Genomic DNA, 24,008 nt, shown 5'->3' on the forward strand with positions numbered 1-24,008 from the left:
GTTCTGGGCTGCGCTCCAACATTCTTATCAGTACTTGGCAGCATTCCCAGGTCTCTTTCCGTAGAGTGCAATCTTGCCCAGCTGGACTCACTAAATCCAGCGGACCTACTAAAGGTTAGCTTCGCCCGCTTATCACAAAAGCGATATGATTTGGTTTCTGGCTGGTAGCCCAGAAAGGTTAGGCTCACTGCCCGGTCACCTCCTTTCCTTCTATGTTTCAGAGGAATATTCACCCAGGCTTGGGTTCCAAATACCCTCAGAAAGCTCAAATCTGGGCAGTGGTTATATAGCCGCTTATAAGGCAAATCATTTACAGGCTTACACCAAACCCTATTATGTACGTATGCCGAGCAATGCATCGCTTCCGCCCAATAACGAATTGGCAGCTTTGCATCCTCGAGCATGCTGTGCATTAATGTTTGTAACACGGCGCCTGTTCGCTCGGATAGCCCATGTTCTTGGGGCGTTGCTGGGTTCGTCAGACGGTGGGCAATGCCCTTGTTCTCCAGCCAACGTTTCATCTGGTTAGATAAGAATTCCCCCCCTCTGTCGGTTTGTACAGCTAGGAGATTAACCCCTAATTGTCTCTCCACTGCTTTGACCCACTTGGTGAATGTCTTATACACCTCAGACTTATGCACCATGGTGAAAACCCACGCGTACCTCGTGTGGTCGTCGGTGGCCACCAAGCAGTATCTCCTCCCCGACAGACTCTTTGGCAATGGGCCAATAACGTCTAAATGGACTAGTTCCAGGGCTCGTGTGCTTTCCCTTGAGCTTTCTTTAGCAACAGCACACGCCTTGCTTTTGGTCTTCTTGCAGACCTGGCAATCCAAGTAACATTTGCAAGGATTTACTTTCAAACTAGGCACAAGCTCCAGGGTTTTCTTTAACGCCCTAAATCCGCAGTGCCCAAGTCTCCTATGGAGCAAATGTATACAATTATTGTGCACAGGCTCATTCGACACCTGAGCCACCTGGGCACAATCACTCTGGACCACATACAGTTTACCTTCCCTCTTTCCTGTCACAAGCAACTTTCCCCCACCTCCCAGGATTTTGCAGCAGGTTTTCTCAAATCTCACCTGGTATCCCTGGTCAAACAGTGTGCTAACACTCAACAGGTTAGACTGCAGTGAGGGTACATACAACACATTTTGCAACATACATTTCAGTGCAGGAAATTCCACATTGCCTGAGCAAACAGAATTGGCAGTGGTCCCATCAGCCAATCTCACATACTTATGCTCAGGACTGTCAATGTTTTTCAACAACTCCTTCTCGCAGCAGAGATGGCTCGTTGCCCCGGAGTCTAAAATCCAAGCAGACCCTGTGCTCTCTACTGCAGACGTGACCAGCCGGGTTGCTTCCTCACACGGGCTGGCGGTCCTCCGCTCTCGCCGCACACGCCCCCGCCTCTTCTCCCTCTCAGGGCAAGCTCGGAGCAGGTGCTGCGACGACCCGCATCCATAGCAGCGACGGACTGCAAACGCAGTCGGCTCCACTTCCTCCACCTTCGGACGCCTGCCAGCAGCAAAAGCTGGCTCATTCTAGGCTGTCTTCCCGGACACACCGATAACAGCACGCTGCCCGGCCGACACCCCCGGACAGCTCACGGCCGCAATTCTCTCTTGGAAGTCAAGCAGGTGGGCACAGACGTATTCCATGGTCAGGGTCGCTACGTCCACCGTCTCCAGAGAAGTTATCAGGGGAGTGTACTCAGGTGGCAACGACGACAGCAAAATGTACACTCTGTCGTCTGGAGCTACAGTCTTGCCTCTTGCCTCCAGCTCAACGAAACAGTCCGTTAGCCGTTTGATGTGATCTTTCACACACCCTCCAGCCGGCATAACGGTGCGGAACATCCTCCTTGTCAAGGCCATGAGGGAACCAGCAGTGGTGCTAACATGCACCGCACTCAACGCGTCCCAGGCAGCCTTGGGAGTGTCCTTCCCTCGCACATAAACCAGCTGGTCATCTCCTATAGATAGCACTATGTTGGCCAGTGCCTTATCCGATAACACCGTCTCGGCAGGAGATAAGTCAGCAGGGGGGTTACTCACGAACAGCCATTGCCCTTCACGCTTGAGGTAGTGTTGCATTCTCAGGCTCCACACCGCGTAGTTGGCTGAGGTGAGCTTCTCAACGGCTACTCCAAGCTGTTGCTGAGCCATCGTGCCGACTCCTCCTCACAGCTGGCTGCCGACGTCCCTCTGGCTCTCAAACAGAGAACGGTGGTGCTTCTGTGTCCTTCACCGGCGTTCCTCGCCTCCGGCTCTTTCCAAACTCACAGTCAGCTCAACTCTCAACTCTCTCCTCCGCGCAGCGGAACCGCCCTGGGCCCATAACCCTGTCGGAGCGGGAGTAGCAGAGTGAGGGAGATGACTTGCCCGACACAGGGCTTCAGGAAAGAAAATCAGGCAGACACGTGCAACTAGTGCCAAAAGGTGTATTAACATATATACACAACAAGTGCTCTCTTGTGCAGTCTATACAATATCACCTCCACGGACAAAGTGCTTCGCCTAACCACCATCTCACAGGGAGAGACCTGTGTGATGCACACACAGATCATATATAGTCCAAGCAGCCAATCCTGGCCGTGCTGACTCAGCAGATTGCATCACTTGGCTTCTGCCGGCTCAAGCCGGTCTGCTGATCAGGTCACTGTGACCTAGCCTGGTAGCTAGATCACCAGCTGTCATACTGTAGCTGTCAGACTGGGTTTATGTAGATTCTTGCTCCAACAGGGCAAAGCCTCCAAAGGGGCTGGACTCAGGATAAGCTGGGCCCTTCATAAGGCACAGGGGAATAGCTCAGAGAGGACACCCTAGATCTTGCTCCTGAGGTTGAAAGGAGTAGGATCAAGAGAGAGGTGAAGGACCAGGGTGACAGAACCCTCATTCCCTCTCAGTCTGAGGTCTGTGGTAGGGTACACAATGCCCCCTGATGGCAAGGGTATTCCAGACCCGGGGAGGCAATCTACACATTTATAGTCTGCCCTTCTCATGGAACCTCTACAGTCAGTGAGCAGATTACAATATATGGTAACATTCAAATCTAATAGCAAAGTATAAAGGAAGTGAACAACAACAATTATCTAACAGAGACTGACAATTACACTAACAACAAAATGAAAAACAGCAACATCTAGAACTGAGACACATTATGGATGGGGGAAATTGGAGACATGATTAGAAGTGAATGGGAGAATGCAAGGTGGCAAAACAGATTTAGAAAATATCCTTAGAAATCAAAATAAAACACACTCACATAATATTTATCTGGACTGTATCTCTTGTGGTATGTAAACACAGACACTTCCTTGATACGGCCATCTTGTTTAAGTGAGTATGTTTTAGGAGAGAAAGACAGGATGGGCTCGTCATTGGAAGGTAGACCTGAAAAACGGAGCTGAGCAAGGTTGTGAATGAAGAAGTTAAACTTCGTGGCAACGCTTCCCAAACTTGATTCAATCAGTCTGAAACAAAGGAATAACTAATTACATTCTGTTCCAAGTACTGAACACTCATAACGTTTTGGCTGTGCCATACTTTCAGAACTAGCAAGTTACCAATTCACAATTAGAATTTCAAACCACTGCTTTAGTACAAGGGTCCCCCAATCTTATTGAACCTATGGGCACCTTTGGAAGCCTGACACAGAATGGTTGGCTGCCAAGGAGGTAGAGCTGACCACAGAATGTCATTGAGGTCATGTTCAACTCTAGTAGTCTTGAAGAAAATGTACAGAGAAATTAAGACAGGAAGACAGATGGCCCTTGACAAGGCATGAGGATATCTCATCTCAGCTATCAACTTTAACAGTAACTCTTTAACATTGCATGCAGAAACTCTTTTTAATGGATGCCTTGTAAAATTAACATACTGTTAAAAATATTTTCTTTCATACATCTTCAGTCATGCAGTGAAGATCTTTATGTTGGGGTGGCAGCTGCTGCTGAAGCATCTTTTCTGAACAAAGATCTCTTCTGACCAGAAGTCCTGTTGGGTAACAACCCCACCTGGTCCACACACTTTCTAAAAACACTTGGTGGGCACCAGTATGACACCCCTGGTATGCCCTACAATGGAAAGAAGCCTGCAATGCCTGAGTTTACATGACCCTAATCTGCAGAACACCTCAGGGTACCCCCCCCCCCCCCACAAAAAAAGTACCTCTGATGAATCTGTGGCTAGCCTTACACAGCCATGAGGCAGCCTAACAACACCAGAAAGAGAACGTCAGCCTTGACTATGTGTCATATGCCTCCCCCCACCTTTGGTAAGTATTAGGTTCAGCAAATCCCAGCATCTTCTCCCTCTTTGGGAGATCTTTTTATCTCTGATACCATTCCTCTGTGACACATTTGCCTCTGTCCTTTCATGGTCTCTCTCTCCCTTTGTAGTATGAACATCTCTGGTCACCCTCTCTGAAACAGATTTATGATAGTCTTCCTGGGTTATTATAGCAAAACAGATTACCTTTTGAAGTATCAAAACAGATAGTATCAGCCATTTATCCAACACACACAGATACACCCCAATGGGGTGCCATAACACTTTACTGTTAAGCATCTGGGGCACTCCTGATCAAAGCTGGGAACCTCCTGATCAAAGATGAGAAAATTCTCAATCCTTTGTTCAAACTTATACCCCTGCCTCCAGGACATCTTCCCCAAAAGGTATGAATAGCTGACCAACAGCTCTGTGCATCACTCTAAGAGCACCTATATAGAGTTGCACCCCAACTTCACCATTTTTGAGACCCTGGATCATGATACGCTGGTCGTTCATGATCTCTCTTCAAGAATGTCTGCACATTTGGATTGGTAAATATTACTCCCAAAACTCCTTTATATGTACTTAAACTTCTCTGTTTCTCTATGGTCTTGTTTGCGTGAATTGCTTGCTTTGTGTGAATGTGTTGTATTTAGCAAGTATTTTTCAATAAAACAACTTCCTTTTACAATTAATCTCAATTATTTTGAGAGTCTTCCTCTTGGAAATTGACCCTGGTATACATAGGTGTACAACCCCACTTGTTAGCCCCCTTGCCACCTTTGCCTCCCTGCTAACTCCCCCATCAGAGCAAGACTGGCAATTAGGGTAACACCAGGAAAAGTGATGGCAGGTGCCAGGGTGCCATGTTGGGACACATGCTTAAGTTAAAATGGGCACATTTTTCTCATTAACTTTTTATTGTGTTTAAATATCTCTTAGATTTTATAGAACTAGAGGGGACTGTTCCCCCCCTCCCCACTTCAGGTATTTTTAAGAGGCGACTTCTTCCTCTGTTACTATACTGAACAGCACTTCAGATGTCTGAAAATCTCCACCCCTTAGAAGTGACATAAAATAAAATTTCCTAGTTGTTGTTGGCAGCTCCTCCCTTCAACAGCTTCAGCTATCATTGCTCCTAACAACAGTTCTGGCCATTAGACGTTGGTTAAAAATGGTCCTCTGTGAATCCTCAAGGTTTTTTGTAGCATTGTTATATCAAGTGATTAACCCTATTGAATGTAGTTGCCAAACTGGGATTCTCTGAAGAATATCTGAAAAGCCTTGGTTTCTTTGCAGCTAAACTCATAATAAAGATTATTTTATATATGTGGTCAAGAAGATAGTGGCTCTTTAGGGATCTTGAGAACAGTTCCTTTGTATCTCACTTTTCTGTCCTGCCCTTGTCAGAAAATGAACTCCACTCAGACCAAATTAGAGTAGGGTTGCCAAGTCTAATTTAAGAAATATCTGGGGACTTTGGGGATGGAGCCAGGAGACATTAGGGGTGGAGCCAAGATCAAGGCTGTGACAAGCATAATTGAACTCCAAAGGGAGTTCTGGCCATCACGTTTAAAGGGACGGCACACCTTTTAATTCCTTCCTTCCATAGGAAATAAGGATAGGGACACCTTCTTTTGGGGCTCATAGAATTGGACCTCCTGGTCCAATCTTTTTGAAACTTGGGGGGTAGTTTGGGGAGAGGCACTAGATACTATACTGAAAATTTGGTGCCTCTACCCCCAAAAGATAGCCCCCCCAGTGCCCCAGATACCTGTGGATCAATTCTCCATGATTTTCTATGGGAATAAATCTCCATAGGGAATATGAGTTCCCAGCAGACATTTCCCTCCCCTCCCCCCACTTTCTGACGACCCTGAAGCAGGGGGAAGGTCTCCAAACCGGGGGATCCCCTGCCCCCACCTGGGGATTGGCAACCCTAAATTAGAGCCATTTTGAGGCCTCTGGCTTCCTTTCAATTAAACACTATTCCTTTGCCTAGCATTATTCTTACTGGGTAAAAGGCTGCCTCCAGGATTATGCTGCACGCTGCTTTTTCCTGTGTCAAAATATGCTCCAATATTAGAGCCATTCTGCTCTTCTAGCTACATGCTGGTATCTTACCTGGCTTTGTTTTTACATAAAATAATGTATAGAGTAAGGCACACCACATACAAAACCTCTCATATCAGCGCCAAGCTTGCCCAGAGAAAATGATAATAAAGTCAAAGTGAACTAGCCCCCAGTTTGAGATATGCCGATAAAACTGAAGAAATTTGGGAAGAAGTCCATATCCTAGAAACATCCAAAGGGGATAAGGTTGCTCATTCTATGGATCAGGGTTTCCCAAACTTTTCTTTCCCATGGCCCGGTTATTTTTACACTTCTCCTTCATGGCCCACTAAAATTTTGGGGTGGAACCAGGAGACTTTAGGGGTGGAGCTGGGAGACAGGAATTATGTCATTTCCTGTGGTGTCAGGGACCAAGTGATGTCACTTCTGGGGTACATTGAACCAAAACTCCACCTTTTCCTGTGATGTCACTTCCAGAGCACTCCCCCAAACCTGCCTCTTCTTCAGAAGTAATTTCATTTTCAGAAAAATCTCTCTGAAACTCATGCTAAACCAAAATGGGGGTGGAAAGTGGGCGGTCCTCTCTTTTCACCCCCACACCTGCATGCACCTATCTGTTTGTGTATTCTTCTCCAGCTTGCAAACACTCCTAATGCCCATGTTCAATTGCCTGCGCCACCTACACATCCCTTCCTCAACAGCACTGGCCAGTGTATGCAATTGGAAGTGCTGTTGCCATTGCCATCAGGAATGCCAGCACTGTGTACCACCCACACTGGGCCCTGGCAAGCTGCTATATCTCAAAATATGCTGACACATTTAGTAGGCCCTTCCTTCAGCTGCTACTACTGAAACCCTGCCTCAAGCTACAACCAAGCTTGCTTGGTTTCAAGAAAATTTTTCGACAGCTATTTTTCATACTTTTCTTTGGATGAAACACGAGGAAATTGCTGTGAAAGGTAGCAGAGAATTGTATTGCAATTAATGAATTAATTTCAAGTTATATGAAGTTCATGCAAGCTTTTCTGCAGTTATTCCAAAAAGGATATTTATGAGGGGCTTGCAGCTTTTTGGTGTAGGGAGAGCCAGTTTGGTGTAGTGGTTAAGTGTGCGGACGCTTATCTGCGAGAACCGGGTTTGATTCCCCACTCCTCCACTTGCACCTGCTAGCATGGCCTTGGGTCAGCCATAGCTCTGGCAGAGGTTGTCCTTGAAAGGGCAGCGGCTGTGAGAGCTCTCTCCAGCCCCACCCACCTCACAGGGTGTCTGTTGGTAAAGGAGATTGTGAGCTGCTCTGAGACTCTTCGGAGTGGAGGGCAGGATATAAATCCAATATCATCATCATCTTCTTTTTACTGACTGTGTTTCCCACGCCTTTAAAAGCAACCTGTTGTGCAGATACTTAGCCAGTGAACTACTTTCATCCTTTTTAATATCTACAGGAGGAGTTTAATTTTGGTGTCAGACAGCTGTTAAAAGCAGGACCAGTAAAATGGTACCAAGTTCATAGTACCATCTCTTTCAGTGGTGTTGAGGTATACCGCAGTAATCTCCAATAATCTCTTTCTGCCCCACACCTCTTACTTTCACTCGCTCACACAGAAATCTCATAGAAGTCCAACTGGCTACAACTGGGGGTGCCAACTTTTCATTGGCAGAGCTCCTATGTCTGTAACAAAAGTATGATGAACAGAAGGAAACAGCAGGAAGGAAAGGAAAAGAAAGACATGGAAAGAAAGAACATCACTTGGAAGGAAGGGAGGAAGGGAAGAAAGAGAGAGAGAGAGAGAGAAAGAGAGAGAGAAAGAGAGAGAGAGAGAGAGAGAGAGAGAGAGAAAGAGAGAGCGAAAGAGAGAGAGAAAGAGAGAGAGAGATGACTCCAGCCAGCAAAAATTCTGCCCAGGGGTCATTTGGTAAAAAAAATAGCTATTGGTATGCCCACTCTCCACCCCTCCCGGCTGAAAAAAACACACACACCCTTTTTTGCAACCCAGGCCTCCTGGGGAAATCTCCCCAAAAGACATACTGCAAGGCACATGAAAGCTCATACCTTGAAGAACACTTCATGGGTCTAACGTGGCAGCAGATGCTAGCTTTCCTCTCAAACACTGGGAGCGGGGGAGAAGGAAGGAGAGGCAGCCTAGTTCCTCTCTGCACAACACAGAGATGGGGCGGAGCTAGCTTTGCTGGGGGTGGGGCTAGCTTTGGCTTTTCTTGTGACCCGGTAGTGAGGCTTCCGTGGCCTGGTACCAGGTCACAACCCTGCAAATGGGAAACATTGCTATGGATGATTAAACCAATAACTGATACAAGGAGGATAGTCAAAATGGCAGGAATAAAACTTCACGCGCATCAGAAAGGAGGATCTTCATATTTTCTGTGTGAACTCCTAACCATCTCATCAGCGCTATCATGTGGGTAAGATGGTGCTTTGCTGCATTAAATGTTAATATGAAAAGGACCATGGAGTAAAATGACAAGATATGGATGTGAATTCTTTGAGGTGTGCTAAATGAACTTTGTATATATTCTGTGCCATGGTTCACTGCTCTGTCTCTGTTCATAGGGCTCTGAATGATGGGCTCAAGGTATTTTGTTAGCCTCTAATCCTCATGTGACAGGAAAGAAAAAGATGTATGCTACTTACTGTGGGGGTCTGGCCAGCCAATGCAGAGCCATTTTGGAGGGTGAATAATTACTTCCCTAGGCCAGTAGTCATGGATCCTGGAAGTTAACTTTTTGATACCCAACTACCTTGACTCTCCTTTGCTTCACTGAACTAATAAAGTTTGAATTCTTGTTTGTATTCCTGGAAGAGTTGCCAGCCAGTTCCTCAGCTGAACAAACAGCAGCTGGCCCATCAATCACTCTCCAGGCACCAGTGTCAACTGTTGACAATCAATCTCCTCCCAGCTCTCCTCCTCCCATCTCAAGAGTTCGAAGCAGGCTCCAGAAAGAACTTTCAGAGCTAAGACATGAGGCACGCCGATGCTTCAGGTCTCTCAGCCCTGAGTTCTAGCAGAGTCACTGCCACCCAAGGAGCAGGCTGATTGAGACTCCCATATAGCTCCCACTTGGGACCTGGTAACCTTGTGGAAGCAACAAGTCTACTCTCTGGCTTGCATCCATGCTCCTTCCTGATCCTGACCTGCTTGATTTCCTTGGCACCCTGACCTTTTGGCTTTTGGATATTGACTTCTGATTCTGGTTTGTGATTCTGCATTGGTGACTAGGCTCCTGCTTGACTTCCTGGACTTTGACCTTGGACTGGCTTTGGACTCCTGCCTGCCTGCACCCTGAGAATGTTACACATAATACTTTTTAAATCCCTGTTTTTGTTGTACCTTGTGAAGAAAATTGTAGCTTCCGCATCTGTAGTCTGGGGCTGAAGAGCATCCTGGACATATTTCAAGTCTTGCACTCCAGTAAGTTCTGGTAATCCAGAAGAGAGCATCTATAGAGGGAAAAAACATACCTTAAATCTTGCAGCACCTTTAAAGATTCTTTGTTTGCACAAGTAAATTATCTGTTCTTTTCCATTTTAAGTGCCACATTTCAAATTTAAAGAGGAATTTCTTGTGCTTGAAAACCACACAGTCAATATAGAATCATAAGGGTTGGAAGGGACCTCCAGGGTCATTTAGTCCAACCCCCTCCACAATGCAGGAAACTCACAAATACTGAAAACACATCAGCTGGCAATTCTTAACTTTTTTTAAAAAACAACAACAGCTGATTTACACAGATCAACCATACAAGACACAGTTTAGGACTATTACCAGTGACAGCAGATTAAGAAAAAGGTTGGCTTGTTTCCGGATTAAGTTATAAGCTTGGCAGCAGAGATCAACAAACAACTGGAAACGAATAGTAGGTTTTTCACCCCCATTGATGACATAGGCCATATCTGATGTCAGTACAAAAGGAGCCCGGTCCCTTTCAAAGAAGAAGGAAATATTAGTACAAAGTCTTAAGTAACAAATTCAAGTTGTCTGATCTAGAATGTGCTACAGCATTTAATTTACTTCAGAGATTCTCATCGGTGAGATTTTTACCTACATCCTATGCATCTAAGGAAAAAGATCAGCAAAGAACAAGCCTTGATCACAATACATAGTGGTACAATTAGAATGTCTGGGTTTCAGAATATGCTAAATTATGACCACTACATCAGAAATGGACAGATCAGTAGAGATGCCAGTGACATGCCACAGTGCTGTTTGCTGAAAAAGCCAGTTTAGAAGTCTTAAAGGCTTAAAAATTCACTTTTCATATTCTTTTTTGGTAAATCTGTAAGTTGATGGAATATTATCAAAACACTCAAAATAGGACAGTTAAACATGTTACAGCATTTGTGAAAAATTTCACACCCAAATGAAATGCAACCCTTACCCTCATTTCATCAATTGCTCACGAGCAGGACCTGGACAATGTTTGCCCTTGACAAGTGAGAACAAGAAACACTGAAGACAGGACACAGAAAGACGATTCAGGGCAAACTTAAATCCGAAGTTACAACTTAAGTCTGGAGAAAGCATTTGCAAAGTGGTCTTACCTTTTCACACATAATAGTCTTTTAACAGAACTGACAGTAAGCAAAGTATGTTGATAAAGACTGCCAGTCTTTATGATAACCATAAAGATAGATACACAGTGTCCAGAATACAAAACTGAGATCTGTCATCTCTTTTTATTTTTTCATTGTTCCATAGCATACCTCTTAAAGCTTCCAAACATCTGTGCATGGCCCAAAAACTTTCCAAAATCAATATGAAACATATGCCCTGTGCTGCGAAGCATTATGTTATCGTTGTGACGGTCACAGATACCAAGGACATATGTGGCTACGCAACATCCTGCACAAGAATAGATGAAGTTTTCAGAAGCCTAAAGTAAAAACAAACACAAAAGCAGTTACAGCTATATAGAGAAAATTATACTAAAATATGGGAATCAGTTAAAGTAAATCTGGGTAGATGGTAAGCATTACAACTTTCTTGGTTTGGAAAAATAAACAATCTTAAAAATGATGATCGTTCCAAGATTCTTTTTCTTTTTGATAATGTACCAATACAACAGACAAGACAAATACAAAATTCAGGGCACAAAGAATTCACCACATTTATGACTAATAAACCAAAGGTAGCATCACACATTTTACAAAGAAGAGAATTAGAGTGTGAGCTGGTATGTGCAAACATAGCAAATTATTACCATGCAGCAATATTAAAGACTATTCATAAGTGAATACATGCAAGTCAAGATTTCTATCGCATTGTATTCCATGGTATGCTTCTGAAGTAAAAATTATCAAGAGAAATTGTATTAAATTTAGTAACACAATGATTGATGCAATAATTTATATCTGGACATCTTTTAGAAGGACTTTAAACCCCCGAGGTTCGTTGTTGCTGTTGTCTATATTTAATGCACTTTAAAATCATGCAGCCAGGGTCAAACTGAGATAAAACAAACTGTAGTAAGCTATTGGATGTAACCCTTAATGGTAATTGTCTCTCATATCCTGAAGTAAAAAAACCAAAACGGCCAAAATGGTTTCAATTTTTTCAAATATGTAGCTTTATAATGGCAAAGCAGTGGGTAAAAAAATATGAATTTATGTTTGACACAATTTAAGAGGCTATTTAATAAGACAATGACTTTTCTCAGTCAATTATGGCTGTTTATCTCCAGTTCCATAAATATCAAAAAGCAATTTTGCAAAGAAATGGCATGAAATCATTAGTGAAATTACTGAAAAAGAATGGCAAACTTTTCTTCCTCTTCTGCTGCTACAAGAATACACGAGACAAAATTTTTACAAGATCATCTGTAATTGCTATTTAACTCCACATGAATTAAATAACATGTATCACATAAACCAATATACATGTTTCCAATGTGACAAAAAGAAGGCTGATCTTATACATCTGTTTTGGCAGTGTCCAATGGTGAACATGTTCTGGTCTAAGATTCTTACAGAAATGTATTACATTACAGAGACTACTATCCTTTTAGGTTCAAAGGTAGTATTACTGGGACTAGTTGATGCCTATAGTCCAGGACTGGCCAAACTTGTTTAATGTAGGAGCTACAGGTGTTTGAGAGACACAAGGCATGAATATCAGATGTTTGAGAGCCACAAGGAAGGAAGGAAGGCAGGCAGGAAAAAAATAGATGAGGGGAAGGAAGGAGGGAGGGGAGTTGGAAAGAAACCAACTTTATGCACTCTCCAAGCCGCTGGCTGGGAGAAGTGATTTAAGGAGAGAAATGCCTAGCCAGCCGACAGGGTTGTGGGGGCTTCGAGAGCCACACAATATGTGTGAAAGAGTCACATGTGGCTCCTGAACTGAAGTTTGGCCACTCCTGCTATAGTCTAAAAGCCCATATAACAGTGATTCATGACATGATTACAGCTGCAAAGCTGCAATTAGCAAGAAATAACAAATAAACATATCACAATCAAATCTTAGATGCAAGTAGTATGGGGTATTGCAAACCTATCAAAATTGTCAGAACTTGTTCAACTAAGAGATAGTCATATTAAATCATATATTTCTGATACTGTGCATCACTTTTACATTAAGTAGGTTAAATAAATGAGTAAATAGTCAAAACTGAGCATTATTAACAAACTTTAAATTTCATATTTGTAATACTGTAATGGTCGCTTATGTTTTTTTGGTGAGGGTGACTTATTTCAAAATGAAAAAAAAAGTGAACAACACTGTGTTGTGTTTTTCTTTTTGAAATAAAATTATCTTTTAAAAATGTAAAGTTAGACCCCAGTAACAGACTAAGAATAATTTGGCTCTCACAGTTCCTGATGCAGGGCTAACAGTGAATTGTTACAAACAATATAATTAGGGAATTTTAAAAAACAGTTCATTTTGCTAGCAAATTAGCAGGATTAGGAAAAATAAGGTATTGTATTGGAAAAATAAGGTATTGTATTTTTTTAAAAAAATCTTAAGATGGAGGAAAGGCAGGAGCAAAAGGAGTTTTGTGTTTATATGTTAAATAAGCAATGTGTGTAAAATGTATCATTTAAGCACCTGAATGTGCCTGAAATGAGAAAACAATGGCTATCTATCCAATAACCCTGACATTTTGAACAAGATGGACCTCCCGCTGCAGCCCACTGAGCCTCCTGAAATTCTGTTCCTGGGCACTAGTTAGACCCTCGGGAATAGCACAGAGGACTAAGTGGGAGGGACACTGAAGCAAATTGCTGCCTTTTAAAGAGCTAAGCGCTGTGAGGTCTTTGGAACTGTGAGGCTGGATAAATGCCATTAGTTTATGCCAAAATTAGAGTAATAGGCCTTGAAACCCTTCCTCCACACAGCGTATATATTTTAAAATTATGACATACTCCCAAAGACAGTTTATTTTTTTTAAGTCAGCAAGACATAAAATTCAGTATCTCATTCTTTAAAAGTCTAATAGTTTTATCATAAAAATTCATCTTCTGAATCTGCAGAAACTTACCTTTTCATATTCTTCTTCAGTAGGGTTGTATTTTCTTAGCCATTCTGCAAGAGGTTTGTCTTTAAAAGATCCAGTCACTCCATATTCTACTTGAATTTTCCTAAGTGTATCTGAAGCTGGAACAAGTTCCACCATTCCTTTAAACATACAGAAACTATTTTTTACCAAGAGGTTTATCATTCCTACTTCTTTTCTACCATATGTTAACTTAGATCTATGAATCTGTAAAGACATATTTCAGCAAATCCATACAACGTACAGACAATTTTTTTTTGAAATATATGCAGCAATACACATTACAATGCATTTTATCATCTAATGTCCAACATGACCAAATATATAGATACTAAAATCTGGAGACCAGAGCCATGAACAGACTAGGCAGGACTTTCTAGAAGCCTAAAAACTGCCCCATGTTTGAAGAAAAATCTAAAATCTTAAAAATAAAAAACCTTTTTTAAAAATTATAGAAGCAGAACCTGTAGTTTAAGAAACAAAAGTGCACAGTGGCTGGTGCTAGGTAACCACAGCAGTATCACCAGTCATTTAAGACTTGGTTTCTGTCAGTAAAAGGCAAGGGAAGGGAGCAGGACCCTTTGCAGGGTTGTTTTGGCCTTTGAGGGAGGACTCATCAGGACCAGGCCTGGTAGAAGAGCAGAAATGATTGGATTTATTCTATGCCCTTCACTTGGAGTCTCAGAGCTGTTTACATCTCCTTTCCCTTCCTCCCCCAGCAACAGATACCCTGTGAGGTAGAGGCTGAGAGAATTTTTTCAAGAACTGGCTCTTAAACCATTGACAGCAACCATTAGGCAACTTGCTACCACACGAGTTGCTTGATTTACCCAGGACTTGTTGCTCACTACTATTCAACACCAGCCACCCCACAAAAAGTAGTCTTGTGTAGTGGTTAGAGTTCCAGACAGGATCTGGGAGACCCAGGTACAAATCATGACTTTGCTGCAGAAGCTCAATGCTAACCTTGGTTCAGTTACACATTCTCAGCCTAACTTACTTTACAGAGTTGTTCTTGAGGATAAAACGGAGGAGAAGAAAATAAGGTAAGCTGCTTTGGGTCTCCAGTTTGGAGAAATGCAGGGTTTAAATGAAATAATTTAGGTGAAGAAAGGGCCAAATAAAAGGTAGGCTGGCTGGGTGGGAAGAAGAGAAGGAAAAAGTGAAAGGTAAGGATATGGAACTTGCCAGTAGCAGGGAAAGAGGAAATAGTGTGAGAAAGGTAATACAGGGGGAAATGAGGTACCGCCACAAGTTCTTGCAGCTTCTTTATTCTTTTTGTTTAAACTTTATTCTTTTTGTTTAAACTTCTTTATTCTTATTGTTTAAACGCAGTACACAAGGCAGCAAAACCCAGTTTGATCCTTAGTCAGTGCACTTGTGTGAAATTAATAGCTGGCAACAAAAAAAGACCATTAACCACTGTTTTCTTAGACTTTCATAAGACCAATAGCAGAAGTTCTACAATTTGCAGCTCTCACCCAGCCCCAATCATATAATTGATATCCTAACTAGATAGGCTGGGAATCTAGTAATGGATCACTTGAACTTTAATTCAATGTCTACTTTTGGGGTATAGTGGATAAGAGCATTGTGCAGTGGTTAAGAGTGACAGACTCGCATCTGGAGAATTGGATTTGATTCCCCAATCCTCCACAGGAAGCATGCTGGGTGACCTCAGGCCAGTCACAATTCTCTCAGAACTCTCTTAGCCTCACCCACCTTACAAGGTGCTTGTTGTGGGGAGAGGAAAGGAAGGCAATTGTAAGCTGTGTTGAGTAAAGCAGAGAAAAGTGGGATATAAATACTGACTCTTCTTCCTGACAGTACAGCCCCCCCCCCCCGGAGCAGTAATACCAAGGTTATAAAATGGGAAAAATTAGGTCTTCACCCCCTTCTCCCAACACTGTGCTCCTTATCCCAAGATCACTCTCCTCCTCCTGCTTCTATTTTCTATTAAAATACACTGTCAAGCTCCACCCCAAGGTATCTTATATAAAGGTATTTAACAGTTCTATGTTTATGCTTTCCATAGCTCATTTCCTGAGTTATGTATTAGTGCTAAGGAACACAGGTTTTTTGCAATTACACTGAATAGCTCAATCTATTTTACTCCATGACAATGCTACTTTACTTACAAAGCACCTTTCTGGCTTGCTTTGCAAATATTGCATAATTTGTTATGGAAGTCAGAGAGGTACTCAGCCTTCCAGCTCTGAAGTGTCTGCCTCTAAAATTACTATTTCCACTGGGAATTGAGATAGAGCAGATCAAGGTCTAAATGCCATAGAAGACACTGTTCAGTAAGAACTAGGAATCGTTTGCACCTCTATCTTTGCCAGTTGAAATACATTTGAAAATAACCATCCGCAAGTCCAGTCCTTCCTGTAACCAGATCTTATCCATGATTTTTATCATTTGTAAGGCCAACATATCCTGTCGCAGATCTTCTCCAACCTAAAATGGAACCAAGGCAGCAAATAAACAAAAGAACTTTCCACAGGACAAGCCTCACAGGCAAGGTGCATAATTTACTGCATGAGCACAGAAAGTGGCCATGTCCACAGAACTCTGCATTTTTAATTAATGGAATTTCTATTGCCAACATAAAAACATACCTTAAACATAACATTAATTTCTTCTCCCAACGGATCAGCGTTCACCAAAGCAACTTTAAGAGGCACTGCATTTGAACTGAAGTAGGAACATGCCTGTCAAGGATATTTTACATTGATTACCTTGAGGACAAGATTACTTGCATTAAAATAAAAAGGACTGTAAACATATTTAAGAATATTTGTTGATATCTTAATATCTGTCAAAGCATTACCATTATGTTGCATTTGGCAGAATGTTATTTTAGTGCTACTAAAATCTCTTTTGATTACAATTTTAAGTTACTACATCTTAGCCATGATAGCTAAATGCAAGCTTCCTATGTTCTGTCCTCAATAAATTCCTCAAAGGTATTTAGTAGCTGATATTGAAATAGAAAACTGGATTATGAAAACTGGGCTAGATAAATCTTTGGCAAGGCAATTATGTTCCTAACTTTCTTTAAAGATTCAGGCTGTCTTTATGCCAAGCAATTTGCTACTATCTATAACAAGAGCTCTGCGTTCTTTGTCTCCCCCTACTCTGGGCCTTTTGCTATGTTTAATTTGTATTCAACCAATTCTACATGGACATGGTGTTTAAAAACTACCCAACCAGCATCAGTTTTCATCTTCTCATCTGCCAGTCATGCTTGCATTCAGTTTCAGTTTTATTATTATGGTCAGCAACCAGATCCAACTGACAAAAACATTTTCAGGCATACAAATATTCAAATTAAACTCCAGCTATAAAAATAGAAAATTTAGCAAAAAATCTATATAAAATTAGTAGAAACAGAATATAAAATACATGAAATAACATTTCAGATAAGCACCCTTAAAATTTGAACCTGGAATCTAAAAGTTTATAACTATATAATAGACCTTGGGATGAAGCCTAAGTCAAGGCTCAAAGGGCAGGACTGAAATTTATTCTGCACTTTGATCACCTGTGCACAGAATCTAGCAGTTATCTTGGTAATAATTGAGTTTTCATCAGTTAATATGTTATCTAAGCATATCTGGTCCACCCTCGCCACAGGACTGTCAACAAGGGAAAAAATTGCCTTATCTCAAATGTGTTTACAGAGGGGGCAGGGGAAAAAGACATGTCCTGTTGTTTCCACCTCTCCTAGAGGGCAGGGGCAAATCCTCTCAGAGTATGTGATCTTCTTATATCTCCCTTTCAAAATCATGGATGGCATGGCATCACATCTGGCCAATGTGATACTTGCATTAAGTGCAATATGTAATTGAAAATTGAAAGTTTAGACACACAACTATACCTTGACATTCAGTTCTTTTGCTACAAGGCTTGGACTAAGAGGCAAACGGCATTTGTTTTTTAAGAAAAACGACTGCACACGTTCCATTCCACTTTGCAAGACGATCTGTTAATAACAATTTAATATTAAAATTAGACTTGTGAAATACTGAGAAAGTTTAGTAATCAGTACATACTAGAACTGCTTCAATTAGAGTTGCCAACCTCCAAGTTGGTGAGTGGTGGTTGGAGGTCTTCAGCTATCACAACTGATCTCCAGGCAACAGAAATCAGTTCACCTCAAGAAAATGACCACCCTGGAATGTGGACTCTATGGCATTATACCCCACTGAAGACCCTCCTGTCCTCAGGCTTCACCCCTTCCCCCAATCTCCAATGTGGAGCTGGAAGCTCTTGCTTCAATATTCCTAGACATAATGGTCATTCTTGGGAAAATAATTAAAAACAGCTATTCCTATTTATAAATCGCACTTTAAAGACAAGAAGGCTCAAGACTTTAGCAAGGAAATACAATGCTAGTGTAAAATAAGCTGAACATATATGGAATTTTTAAATTAAACATTTATTTTTATTTATTTGACTTGATTTATATCCTGTCCTCCCCGCCGAAGCAGGCTCAGGGCAGCTCACAGTATAAAACCACAACAAACATTTAAAACCGTGCATATTATAAAATTATACATTCAATAATTAAAACAATCAAAATAATTTGGTTCTAGTCTCTTTGATGTCATATAATTTCAATTTCAATGGCGACAGTATTTCTTCAATTTCCCTATGATACAGACTCAGCATCAGTTGAAAGTCAGCCGGAAGAGAACAGTCTTACAGGCCTTGCGGAACTGAATCATTCCCTCTACTAGTATTATAAAAAATAATATTTGAGTCCCATGTCCAAAATATTTGAGCCCTGTGTCAGCTAGGGTGTCACCTAAATGCTGCCCAGCACCTGTCAAGTACTGTCTACCAGCAAACTTCATGGTCTAGTCTTAACAGCAGGGAGCAAAACAGACTACAAACAGGCAAAATAGGATTTCCACATGCCCATGGGATATACAGAAAAACATCACTATGTGATTTAAAACAAACAAACAACCAAACCAGCCCAGTGGCCACTAAGCATATTTCTCCACCTTTCCAAAGGCACAGAATGTTAATGGCAGCTGAGCATTGGTTTAGAAAGGGGGAGGAAAGCAGAGTTCTGCTTGAATCCCTGTTCAGGTGAGGGGAGAGGGAGAAAAGTGGGAGGGTGTCATGTGAGACTGAATTTAGAGGAAAAGTGTTTCCTCCATGCCCAGTTAATCACTTGCCCTCTCTTATACTTTAGGCTCTGGGAGAACCTCTGTTGAGGGCTCCTGCTTCCAGAGGAAAGAATGTTTCCAACTAGAGCTGAGGAAGATCACTCTCCTGCACCTGAGAGCCTGCAGGAACATCTGTGAGGTGAGGGGTGGTTGCTTCCTCCTAGGGAAAAGGACTAAGTTCTTGTACATTAAGTTTTTGTTTTTACTATATTATTGCCATGCAGCTGGGGGATGATTTGCTGTAAGCTGCCTTGGGTGCTGCTTCATGGGAGAAATGCAGGGTCAAAGTACTTTAAAATAAAATTAAATACATAATATCTCCCCAGCATCTTTAAGATTCAGTAGGTGTAAAAGCCCAAACAGTTCAAAATGAGGGCTGAAAAATAAAATCTGTTCCATACAGCACAGGAAGGGTGAATTAAAATACATCTCTCCTCACATTATCTCTAAGATTTGATGACAGATGCCCACTTTCCTGCTCACCTATCCCAGAACAGTGAGGGTTTATAAGGTATTATATAGAGCTGTACCACTGCTGTTCAGGACTTAATAAGCAGAAAGTTATCTAGTTCCAAACTGCAGAAATATTGAGCTAGTTAGGGAGAATATTGGACTAGTTAGGGAGAATTCCCCAAGTGTTTATTCTGTTCATTGTCTTCACAGGATTCCTTTCTGCAGCGCTGTAATACAAACACTGACCAACCATTCTGATAGTTCAGCTGCCTATCAGACACACAAAGCCTATTAGCTTAACTAACCTGTCTGGCAGATCCACTTGTTTGCTTAACTTTTTCTGCTACCATTCCCAAGATCTTTACCAGTCTTGTCTGCTTTTCCAACTCTTCTCTAAGTCTTCTCCCACAGACTGAAAGGAAGGCACCAAGGATATGCTCATACCTTACACCATATCTGACATCATGTAAGGTGTCTTTTAGTAACCTGAAATATTACAAAAATTTGTGAAGGAAACCAAATAGACATGTGTTCTTCACCACACATGTATATGTTTGTGTGTAAAGTGCATGCCTACATATCTAAATATATGCATACATCATCCCCACTGCATATTACTTTGTATGCACAACAACATGGGAAAAACCAACATGGTTATAGGACAGGAATTTCTATTTGGATTTCTATTGCTGTCTCTCTCTACAGTACTACACATGCAACATGAGGTTCTCAACCTGAGAATTTTAGAGAAATGTACAGTTTTGTTGTCATGTTTGAATTGTAGCCCATTCTTGAAACCCGATATTTATGTAATCTGGGTAATGCTGCAAGAAATTTATGATTTAGCAAGGAATCCTAGGCAGTTCTACTTAGTAGATTTTCATTCAAATGCATCTTGTTTATGGCAGAATGGTTTGTGAATAGGTATGGGAACAAACCAGGAAAATGGTGGCTAATTTTGGTTGTGGTTCATTTGATTGCATGAACCAAATTAATAATGAAACAAACAACTATTTCCCTCAGATCGATTTGTGGTTTGGAGATTCATGATTCATTATGGCTGTGGGAGGGAATTATTTAAAAGCAACCCCCTCCTTCTCCAGCCCACAAGCTCTCCATTGTATCCATGGCCCAGTTCATGGGTGAGCCACAGTTCGTGGTTTGGTTTGTGCCCATCCCTATTTGTTAACTATACTTGAGAGACAGCCTATGAACTTTGGTGCTTGTTACTGATCTGTAATCAAGCCTGTTACAAGGGGTGATTGGCCCAGGACATGAGGAAGCATATGTACAGCACTTTTTTCATTACATTCAAGTAAAAATTATTTCTAGTGGTGGCAGTACCAATTTTTCTGCTCTGCAAAGCATTATGATTCTCAGCAACAATGAACTATGACTATCAAGCTAGCTAACCATGAGAAGTGGAGGGTACCAATGCAAGAAATAAAACAGGAAAACCTTAGAGGTTCTCTACAACAAATTGTAATGTGTCCTATTAATACCAGAAAGTTTGATGTAGGATTTTGGATACTCTCTTGCATTGCATTTACAATTAACTATATCCCCTACCTAAGAAAAACCGCAAAGTGAATTGAGACTTACTGAAATTTTTGGGGGGCATCTTATATGATTTTCCTTCCTTTTTTGTGCTCTCTAATTAGATAATCCACTAGTTCCATTTTAAAACAGTCTACCTCAAAACAGAAAAAGAGTTGCAAATATTCTTACCAATATAGGTAATGCGCTACTCGAATATTTCCTAATGCTCGGGCCAAAAGGAATCTGACTAGAGCACTGTCCAGATAGGTTTCATATTTTAGTGCCTATGCATAAAAAAATTCAAATGATTAAAAAAAATCAAACTCACTTGCACCACAGAATAATAGGCTATGGTTTTAAAACAGCCTGAGTAACCATAGCAATTATAATGTCAATTGACGGCAAATTCAGCTAGCTTTGGGATAGCCAATCATCTGCAGTTTTAGAGATATTCCAGGAGAAAAATGTTTTGCAGACACAACATATCATTACTTTTGAAAAACCAGTTATATATGACTGTGTTTACCCAGTTCAATGAAGAAATAATTTTAGTCTTTCAGCAGCCTTTCAAATATTTCTCCAGTCTTTCTTCTTGCCTCAGCATTCCTGCCTGCATTTTTTCAGGAAACCCGCCCCCCCCCCCTGCTACTGCACTATTATATCTACCAGAATCCCTTTGGGTTGCTGTATCTAGCTAACAAAAAACACAGCAACATGGTGGCTATATGAAGTCTAATGGCATAATGGCACCAACATATTCTTTCTTGGCACTTAATGCCAGGAGGGAAACACACAGCATTTAAGGCTACTATAGGTTTACATTATACCCTTTGCCATCCTGAATAGGAATACAGTATAAGATTACCTTGGTTTTTCAGATTTAAAGCAGCAGGATAGGCAACTGAGGCAGTGTGGCTGGGGGAATCACTTCCTTTATGAGACCACTAACTACTGGCTTCAGATAAATAGCAAACTAGCTCTGGACATCTCTGCACATAAATGTCTTGTTCTCCATAAATTAAAGGACCCTAATTAAAACACTGCAAACAAATATGTCTCCATTTCACAAGCTGAGTATACTGCACCTGCACAAACTGGGGAAGAAAGTCAACAAGTTCATCATCACTTATTGCCTCAATCCATTGTACAGCTCTTGTTCTTACTTCTTGATCTGCAAAACTTCAAAATATCACAAGATCTGTTATGACCTGTCCATCCCTCAAGATTTGTTAATATTTTTGTTGTTGAGGAATCATTTATTTCCATGTATATATGGAAGATACTATAGTGACTTACTTCTTGTCCAGTAATTCTAGTGCAGTCAAAGGTGGCAAAGAGGGCCACTGCTGAAGCAGTGAATATATTTCGGGGAGATCTGTCCAATCCCAGCTTGGGGAACTTGCCAACAGTTTTGGAAGACTGTTTGCCTCTGTATGGCAATAATGTCGCTTCTCCCACAAAAAGGCTTTATCCTTTCTAGACAGTCTGTTAAAAAAACACAGCAATTTATTAGTTCATTCCAAAACAAATGCAGCCACAACAACAATTAAAGGCTCTCAAAAATGTATTTTATCACCACTTGCTTTCTCCAGGAAAAAAAACACATGCCACAACATTGTTACATGTCACTTATGCATCAAGGCTAAGAAAGAAAAGTGTAATTTAGCTGCTTGAACAATACTTAAAGTGTTCTGGATAGTCAGAACTGTAAAGCAACATATTCACTTCATCAACAAACCTCACATGGGGTGAAGTGTTATCTCATCTATGCAGGATTTAGGGATTAATAGGAAAGAAATAGAATCTTAATTTGTGTCTGGAAAACAACTGCGAAGGCAGGATCTCAGTAATTAAATTTGCATGCTGGTGTAAGGTGCAGAGCATGGAGATGTTATTTATTTATATTTTCAATTTTTTAACTTGCCTTTCCCAGAAGTTTGCACAGAGATCCAAAAAATAAAAAAGAAACAAAAATTTAGTAAGTTACTATGGTGAAGGACATGGCTGTCATTTTGAGGGAGCATTCTTTCTTCTCTGCAGGGGCAACTGTCCCTTGTGAGAGATTCAAAATGAGTGGAAAGATCTCCTTCTTACATCCATTTCTGCATCAGGGCTAGGCACCTCTGCAAGCCTTCCTCATCGGTATTTGAGCAAGGTGAGTGGCAGCACTACATTGGGACGGGGTGGGGGGGGAGCCACTGACCCTGCTACATGAGGCAACAGCACAGTAGGCAAACTGATCAGCTAGAGGATGACCTGGTGAGTAGAGGGGAAGAATGGTGTTTCCTGCCCCCAGGATTCACATGTCTCCACACTTCTACCATCATCACTCCAGCAAGTTCAGGAGTTCAAGATTTTCTAAGTGTTGGTGTTGACCTTTAAGGCCCTTTATGGCCAAGGACCTATGTACCTTCAGGATCACCTCTCCTTATACTCCTAGGAGAGTCTTGTGCTCTGGTGATCAACATCTGCTGGTGGTCCTCAGCCTGAGAACTATCCAGCTGTCCTTAACCAGGAGCAGGGCCTTTTCTGCCCTGGCCTCAACCTGGTGGAACTCTGCCAAATTCCACCCAGGCCTTGCGGGATTTACTATCTTTCTGCAGGCTTGTAAGGCAGAGATGTTCTGAAAGGCATTCAATTGAGGGCAGCAATGGTTCAATTTGGCACCTCCACTTCCATCACCCACAGTGAGACAGTGGCACCACTGGGATTTCAATCGTGCCAGAAGACAGCAGCATTATTGGAACTTTGACGCCATCTGCTTTTAAAGGAATCTGATGTTTTACTATTTTTATGTTGGTTTTAATTTGTTTTTGTGTGTACCTGATGTAAACCACCTTGAGCCTGACCATCAGGAAGGGCGATCAAAAATCTTAACAACAACAGCAACAACAACAATAATGTAACTCTGGACAATTAAGGGCAGTCATATAGAAGACACTGTGGTATTCAATTAACCCTCAGTTTTATAGAAGCATGT

General features: G+C 41.6%; 1 protein-coding gene across 1 annotated transcript in view; it reads right to left on the reverse strand.

Annotated features, from left to right (window-relative positions):
* The window catches only part of PIK3C2A (phosphatidylinositol-4-phosphate 3-kinase catalytic subunit type 2 alpha), an 82,116-nt gene that overhangs the window by 17,269 nt on the left and 40,839 nt on the right, over positions 1–24,008 (reverse strand). Inside the window, exons 16-27 of the mRNA XM_060263156.1 lie at positions 22,325–22,513; positions 22,114–22,207; positions 21,218–21,312; positions 19,795–19,975; positions 17,737–17,841; positions 16,475–16,567; positions 16,184–16,313; positions 13,842–13,978; positions 11,071–11,240; positions 10,133–10,289; positions 9,698–9,807; positions 3,274–3,481 (exon numbers count right to left, since the gene is read on the reverse strand). Coding sequence (XP_060119139.1) covers positions 3,274–3,481; positions 9,698–9,807; positions 10,133–10,289; positions 11,071–11,240; positions 13,842–13,978; positions 16,184–16,313; positions 16,475–16,567; positions 17,737–17,841; positions 19,795–19,975; positions 21,218–21,312; positions 22,114–22,207; positions 22,325–22,513 — 1,669 coding nt within the window. The remainder of the gene's footprint in view (positions 1–3,273; positions 3,482–9,697; positions 9,808–10,132; positions 10,290–11,070; positions 11,241–13,841; positions 13,979–16,183; positions 16,314–16,474; positions 16,568–17,736; positions 17,842–19,794; positions 19,976–21,217; positions 21,313–22,113; positions 22,208–22,324; positions 22,514–24,008) is intronic.

Source organism: Heteronotia binoei, chromosome 21 (assembly GCF_032191835.1).
Source record: "Heteronotia binoei isolate CCM8104 ecotype False Entrance Well chromosome 21, APGP_CSIRO_Hbin_v1, whole genome shotgun sequence".
NCBI lineage: Eukaryota > Metazoa > Chordata > Lepidosauria > Squamata > Gekkonidae > Heteronotia > Heteronotia binoei.